Source organism: Sinocyclocheilus rhinocerous, unplaced genomic scaffold (genome assembly GCF_001515625.1).
Source record: "Sinocyclocheilus rhinocerous isolate Xijiao unplaced genomic scaffold, SAMN03320098_v1.1 scaffold1808, whole genome shotgun sequence".
NCBI classification, from domain to species: Eukaryota; Metazoa; Chordata; class Actinopteri; order Cypriniformes; family Cyprinidae; genus Sinocyclocheilus; species Sinocyclocheilus rhinocerous.
In genome coordinates, this window is record NW_015661912.1 from 190,912 (window position 1) to 198,679 (window position 7,768).

At 41.7% G+C, this 7,768-nt stretch overlaps 1 protein-coding gene across 2 annotated transcripts in view; it reads right to left on the minus strand.

Moving 5' to 3' along the window:
• Window positions 1-2,343: 2,343 nt before the first annotated feature.
• Window positions 2,344-7,768, minus strand: part of LOC107726876 (RING finger protein 165-like) — a 12,476-nt gene continuing 7,051 nt past the window's right edge. Inside the window, exons 2-8 of one of the 2 annotated variants that reach the window (XM_016536579.1) lie at window positions 6,875-7,184; window positions 5,034-5,165; window positions 4,828-4,951; window positions 4,562-4,666; window positions 4,381-4,476; window positions 3,615-3,718; window positions 2,344-3,527 (exon numbers count right to left, since the gene is read on the minus strand). In XM_016536579.1, the coding sequence (XP_016392065.1) occupies window positions 3,410-3,527; window positions 3,615-3,718; window positions 4,381-4,476; window positions 4,562-4,666; window positions 4,828-4,951; window positions 5,034-5,165; window positions 6,875-7,184 (989 nt within the window). In that variant the 3' untranslated portion in view covers window positions 2,344-3,409. Of the gene's footprint in view, window positions 3,528-3,614; window positions 3,719-4,380; window positions 4,477-4,561; window positions 4,667-4,827; window positions 4,952-5,033; window positions 5,169-6,874; window positions 7,185-7,768 lie in introns of both variants that reach the window. The other variant, XM_016536578.1, reaches the window with a different exon arrangement.

Genomic DNA, 7,768 nt, shown 5'->3' on the forward strand with positions numbered 1-7,768 from the left:
CTGCAGTTGTTGCATTGGATAATCAGAAAAATGGGCAAATCGTCCCCCTCGCTTTTTACGATAGAAATATTAAACGACCAACAGTAATATCCAGTGATGTAAAGTATTAGATTTTGTTTTTTTTTTTTTGGTCGAATTTCGCAGTTAGAAGTGAAAATAGCCTTTATCATTCACGTGACTTTCGTTTTTCGAGAAGCATATTTCTTTAATTTACTTTTTTCTTTATTCTCCTAAACCCCCCCCCTCCCCACACACACACACTTACAGTGTTAAAATACAGGTGTTTCTTTTGCACCGAGCTTTGTTTACACATTTAGATTTTTAATACTTTTCACTTCATGATATGGTAGAATTTGAATCATTGTGGTGCAATATGTGTGAAATGCGAGTCATTTCTTTTTGCTTGCTTTGAACCTCAATACTTCGCAGTTATTGACATGTGACTGTGCCTGGAACGACAAGGAAAGTGTTTTGAGGCATTTTCAACATTTTATTTGAAAAAACACATACAAAAAGGGTCATATACAAGACAAGAAATTAAAAAAGAAAGAAAATTTGGGTTAAGCTATGCAACTTTTTGCATCATCATTAGTAATAAATACAGTACAAAATCCACCCGAAGTGAATCTAAGATTTTTTTTTTTACGCAATATACACTTATCTAGTTATCATACATTATAATCACCAAGCTATTGCTTAAATATTATCAATACATATTTTTCTACTTGAGCTATAAAATATTCATGTCAGAAAACATTGCGCAGTAACAGCACACAGCAGTGTCTTATACAAAGAGCCACTTCCCTTTCACTGGCAGGTTATTCAACTATTTTTTCTTTTTTCTTTTTATGTCAGCAGCAGAAAAAACATCAGAAATATTTATGGTCAAATATTTTAACATATGTATCCATTCTCATACGCATATTAAAACCTGAGAAAGACATGCATTACAAGAGCTTGTGCTTTAGGATCTACGGTTTAGTCTGTTAGCGAAACATGATACTACTATTGCTTATGCCCAAAATCTGCTGGAGAGATGGATCAAATCAAGAGACTTTAAGGCTACACAGGCTAGAAACACAAATCATAAAATATAAAGCCATTGTTCTTTTTTTTGTCTATTTCGGCGCAACAATTTTTAAGTGTGTAGAAAATATTCCAGGTACAGAGTGTTTCGTATGGCAGGAAAAACGCTTATTTCACCGGAAATAAGAGTCATCTGCAGTATCGTTGTGTTTCTACTGTAAAACACAACGCCGTATTGGCAGATTGATATTTGGGGGATCGAAGCTAAATAACCTGACGCGCAAAAATCGCGAAATATAATGAACGTACAGCAGCTACGCTAGAATGTACCAAAACACGACCTGCATTCAGACATTTAAAGCCCCTCTTATGAAGTACCGATACGTAAAGAAAATCTGCTACTCGTGGGAAAAGGAAGCATCACTTTAAATCCCGATTAAAAATACAGCATACAATGGCCGGCTGTAATTGAAAGTTAAAGACAGATGGGCACAAGACAAGCAGCTATAATCAATCACAGTAAGCGCTGAACTCACTCCTCGCTACTGAAAACACATTCAGAGCGACGAGACGAGCGGACGATGTTCGCAGGAGGCCAGCAAAGCCGAGAGTGCAAAAACAGGAGAGACATGCAAAACAATGACACTTACGCCCCTTAAAGTACAACCACATGCAAAGCACTCCCATTAAAGTATAGCACAATGAGGTATTTATACACACGTTATGCTGACGCAAATAAATAAACCGACCAATTACATTGCGATACTAGTTCAGAACTTAAATACGCACCCTAGTAGGTAAAGTTAGTCATAAATTATGATTGTTAAATACTTAAGGCATTTCGACGCACAATATAATGTGTAAACTATAAAACGCAGACGGACGATGAGAAAAGATCGCGCGGCGGACGCTCACTGACACGAAAGATCGAAAACAAGATGGCCTCCAAGCAGCTGAACGCTTGAATTCTGGAGAAGTTCCGAACGCAAAGTCAAGAAGGTTATTTCGTCGAACACACTACGAAGACATCTGAAATGCTACGAAAAAACAGTCACGTATATTTAAAGTGGTCAGTGAGGCAACGACTATCGCTACGCAAAGCAACTGCGCTGTTAAAAAGTCTGTTCCCTTGTTTGTTTGTTTTTTCGTTTATTCTCTTTTTGGATGGAGTGCACGATACGCAAGGAAACTGAGTGCAAATGCAAAAGCAGGGAAAGAGAAACAATCACACGACCTCATCAGAAAGTGAGTGCATTTACAAAAATAACCACTAGCTACATTAAGACGACAATAAATAACTTGCTTGTTTGTTTTTTCCAGCATTGCAGCTACTTATGTCGAGAAGTTGTACCAGCCTCGCACAGGTTGGCAACCTGGAATCAAACGAGGAAGAGTGATAATGAAGTACAGCTTAGAAAAGTTATGTTTGGTTTCTATAAAACAAATGGCTTTACTCCCTTGTCATGTCCTCTAGAAATGGCAGCAAACAGATTTCATGCACATTATGACTCTACAGATGCTGCTTTACGACCACGCGTCACAGAGCGAATGGAAACACGGAGTTATGCCGTTACTATTCAACGTGTGCTTGTGCTACAGGCATTAAGGTACATATTTCACTCGTGGTGACTTCGGAGACGCATCGAGAACACAGTGTCTTCAGGATTAGTAGAGTATCACGCAGGAAACATCCTCATGCACGTCGACCTCTCGTCAGAAGAACCCTGGACTCTCGCTTCAACATGCATTTGGTGGTGGATACGTTTCTAAGCGTCGGAGGCGTCACGAGCACAAAATGCGGACTGTCACGGTTCATATCAAGCTTGGCCTTACGGTTACATACGGACGTCAAGCATCACCTCCGATAATCACAGACACGACGACGGAGCTTATTTAAACACAGGGTCATTGTTCTACTCTTACGCTTCTCTCATTCGCCAATGACTTTGATTCCCGTTGTTTTGTTTTTTTCACAAATGATTCGTTCAACTACGTTTAAAGTTCATGACCAACCACGTGTAATGTGTCGGACTTTGTGGCGTTCATGCTGTAATGCTTCATCCGTGACCTACTGAACACTGAGAACATTTGGTTGGTCTTCATTTGAGATCATTCAGAGACATTCGGAGCGGCATTTGCCGTCCTAAACACACACACACATGCAGAGCACTTTGACTGAAACCATCTTCATCGACAGACTCGTTCTTCTCCATGTGCTGGACTCTGTCTTCAGCGCTTTTCGTCTTCCCCGTTCTACATCGTCAGTTGGCTCAGAAGGCAAAGGTCAGAGGTGAGAGGTGATGGAGATGACACACATTTGGCAAAGTGCCCACGAGGGGACGAAGAAAGACGACAGGACTTTTAGCTAGTGCTACACGAGACATCAGCTATCGGGGGACAACTGCGTCTCAATGTCTACCCTGCAGATGGGACACTTCTTATTGGTTGCCAGCCACTGGTCAACACAAGCCTGATGGAAGAGGTGCATGCAGGGTAATCTCCTAGGGAGAGAAAAACAAAACATTTCTTGAATGATAACCGGCACCATTTTCACCATTGAACGGGTTTTGAGTAGAGCGTCAAACTACCTGACGTCCTCTCCGTCTTCAAGCATCGAGAGGCATATTGTGCATTTCTCATCCGTGTCGAGCTCCTCTTCATCCATGCCAATCTTCAGCTCTAGAGGTCTTCTCTACGAATCACACGATTAGCTATTAGTCTTTTAGCACATGCTTTTTAATCCAAAAGAAACTTACACTTCATAAATTACAGGTTCAACAAGGAATGAATAAAAGGTCCAGTAATTCTCCAGCAACCTTCACCTTAAAACCCACATCATATCCATATATTTAATCCATATTTAAAATGGTGTAGGTTTGTTTAAAGTCTTGGTTTTTGGTGAATTGCATGGAAACCCATTGAGGCTCACTTTGACTCCAACACATCAATGTAACCAAAATTTGCACAGCCTTTCCAAAGCACAACTAAATGTCGAATCTTCATGCAAACTCATGACCAAAGAGAAAATTCATGATCATCGAGAATCTTGATTTTTGGTGAATTGCATGGAAACCCATTGAGGCTCAGTTTGACTCCAACACATCAATGTAACCAAAATTTGCACAGCCTTTCCAAAGCACAACTAAATGTCGAATCTTCATGCACACTCACGACCAAAGAGAAAATTCATGATCATTGAGGAAAAGCTCACAAAATTCCAAGAAGTAGTTTCAAGTAATTAACCCCAGCACAACAGGAGGATAAGGAATATAATTATTCAAGGATGTAACAAATGTTGACACACAACAGTCTTGACAGGAACTTTTAAATGTCATTGTACAGTTGTGGTTTTACCTTTTTATACTTATGAGGAAAGGTAAACCTCTCGATGGTGGTCTGCACAGCCCCTCTGTTCACATTGCCCAGTCTGTCCTCCAACTGCAGGAGCTCCTGGAATCAAAACCGCATGTAAACACGTCACATTACATGTATGATTAAGAAGATGTGTGATAAAGAACACCAAGTGTGACGGTACCTCGTAACTCTCCCGCACAGCAGACGCATGGCGAGACGGACTGAGGCTTTGGAGAGCCAGCAGATGTAACTGAGGATAAGGGTAGTTTCTGATCTCATGGACAACCTGTGCATGACAGCACCAATGAAGAAGTAAATAAAGAGATAAGTGGCACTAGCAACACCAATGGAAGGCAAGAACTGGTCAGTTACTTTGGATTAAGGATCTGTCAAGTGCATGAATGTAAATATGAAGGATTGCAGTGGGTACGAAAGACTCAGACTGACCACTTGTGCCGAGGTGGTGTTCCTGGGGAAGTGATGCAGTCGTGGAGAGGTCAGGTAATGCTGATAATGTTGAGTGAGGGGAGAGACGTGGTACTGCGGCAGGCCTGGATCCACACTCAGATCCCTGGATGCGAACACAGGAACGGCGTCAGTCAATCAAAGCCAAACAGAGTACTAGTTTATGAAGTCACTGAATACATATGTACCAATCTGTTCCTTCGGCAAGGTAACGCGGCTGCTGCGGCACCGGCGGCGGTGGGGGAATATGAATGGATGCCGGGTATTCATATGGCGGCCGCAGCGTCTGCGGATGGGGAAGGGTTCGGTCTGGAGCATGTCTGCTGGGAAAATGTACCAGAAAACAAATATTTTACCAGTTTTGATTGCTGGATTATGAGATGTCTCAATAAGACATGGAAGATGAATTAAGGCAAGACACTACAGGTGAATAGGGTTAAGAATGTAACTAACAGTATCACCATTTTTCCCCAGTTGATTGATTTAATTAAGAATTGACCTATCGGCAAGCCCCTCCCCTCGAACGCAGATGAGCCAATGGCAGTGGAGTATCAGTTGCACGGGGAGCGGAACTCGGACATCTGTAGGTTTCAGCGGCATAGAGAAACATTGGAAGATCCGAAGCTTGCATCAGTTTTTATGGGGTTTATGCTTAAAAAATGGAAAAACGATGTGCCTGAGGAACTTGTAACAGTGGTTCCAGGTGTCCTGAGAGGATATGCAATGGAATTTATTTTATTCTATTTCCTAAACCCAAACAAAATGGAGCAAAATGTCCCAAAGCATTCACCTCCAATCCCAATGAAGACAAAAACGTTAGTTTTCTGGTTGTCATACTCTCATTAAGTTACAATTTTCATCTGCTCAAGCAGAACGTTAATGTCATCCGCATCGTGATTCTCTCTCAAATCGATTCTGGGCTTAGTTTTTAACAGCAGATGGCGCTCTAGGCTAGTTTTTAACCGCACACTCAAATGCTCACGAAGAAGTAATGTACTTGCACATCAGCTTTTATGCTTTTATGATGCGAGATTAATGTAAACACAGCCCACTGTGAACATCCTTGTAATTCGCTTCAAAAGCAGAACGTTAATGTCATCTTGTGCTTCAGCAAGGTATCTCTGGCTAAAACTAGCTAACGTTAAAGTTAGTGAGTCCATACAAACCTAAATAGCGGACTGTTCTCGCGTCTTGTACGGTGTAGGGCAAAGACACATAAACAAAGGTCTACATTTCACTGTCTCTTCATATTAAACCGGTTAAATGTAAATTAATCTAATCGTACCCTGCGATACATGAACAGTGTTGATCCGGGATGTTGCTATTAATTACATGTAAAATACATGTTTTTGGTAGGGTTCCCCTGGTAAAATTCGCATTCAAGGGGCTAAATATCACGTTATTGGTATCGCTTCAACCCACGGCAACAGTGTTAAAGTAGCCTGATTGCGTGGGAAAACCGCGGACCTGGCAACACTGGATAAGAATAAAACTGTAAAATTGGGTCTATGTAAGTGCTGCTGAAGTGGAGGAAAAAAACTCACAGCCGTTGAAGAGTGCAATAAAATGAACACTTAAACGTGTATTTTGGATGCTTTCTTTCTACTAGTCTGAAACAATATATTATGAAAAGCCAAATAACCCAAATTCTCAAAACCAGTGCCTGTAGTATCTTGCCTTAAGAACATAAATAAGGTTCCAAATGTACGTTTGTGAGGAACCTGATCATCTGAGTCTTGTCAATCATCATTATGAGCATATGAGCAACAATTTTTCCGGCATCCCTCCACCTCCCCATCTCCACCTCTTTTTCTGTCATTCTCCCTCTATGTAGTAGCGCAATTAGGGGGTTGAATTCGGAGCTCGAGCCAAGCCTCCTTTCGAGTGCAGCATTTGACACTGTAGACCACAGTATTCTTATTTCCCGTCTTGAACACTGTGATCTCAGAATCGATGCAAAAGCATTTCTCGATTTGCGATGCATCGATTTATTGTCCTAATTGATTATGAGTTTAACACGGCGTCATACCTGGACTGTGGAAGTATCCTCCTGTGCTGGGCCTCCAGGATCTGCTGCTGGATGAGGTATTGCTGGTGTAAAGCCTGAGGTAGAAAGGGTGGGGCCGGGATGTCCTGGAACGGTGGTGCTGGTATGTGGTTGAGGGGTGGATGTAACGCCGCGGCTGGCTGGTGCGCGGGGCCGAGGTGATGGCTCATTGCTGTCTGAGATTGTCCTGGATGGGGCATTGGGAAATCAACAGGGATTTGGGCCTGGGGGCCTACGTGGAAATGCCGGCAAGAGGTAGCATGACTGTGCTGATGCCTGCTAAAATGAGATCCTGCAACAACAATGACATCAGAGTGAATTATGAATGGGATTAAACCGCTGCTGGACGCTGGCCTTCCTCCTTTCCTGAAGAAATCAATCATCAGCAGTGGGGTGTGATGGGAAATTAAGAGTGAAGGTGAGCGAATTGTGTTTGAACAGCGTGTTTGTGTTAATATTTTGGTTTGGGATGCTATTATTCACACAGTTAGTGTTTAGGATTGGGAATCAAACTTATTATCGGATTAGACGGTGTGAACAGGTAACTGAAGTCAGTGCCGTTCACCAATTAACGTAAATATCATGACTTGCAACTAGTTCAACCTCTCACATTTTGCGGTTCAATTTTGTCCGTTTTCTTCTATCCAAACACTTTGTCACTCTACAACAATACAATACCCCAATTCGTTTTAAATAGTCATATTTACAATAGCATGATGCACAAGTCTAGTTCACGTGGCATATATCAACTGGTTATGAGTCATGAGGCCAGTTGCATAAACACTTGTCTTAACTAGCTGTTAGCCAAGCCAGTTTTACCTTTCAGGTTCAAATTAGACAAGTCTACCTTTTTAAGTAACTGATCAAAGCGAATAC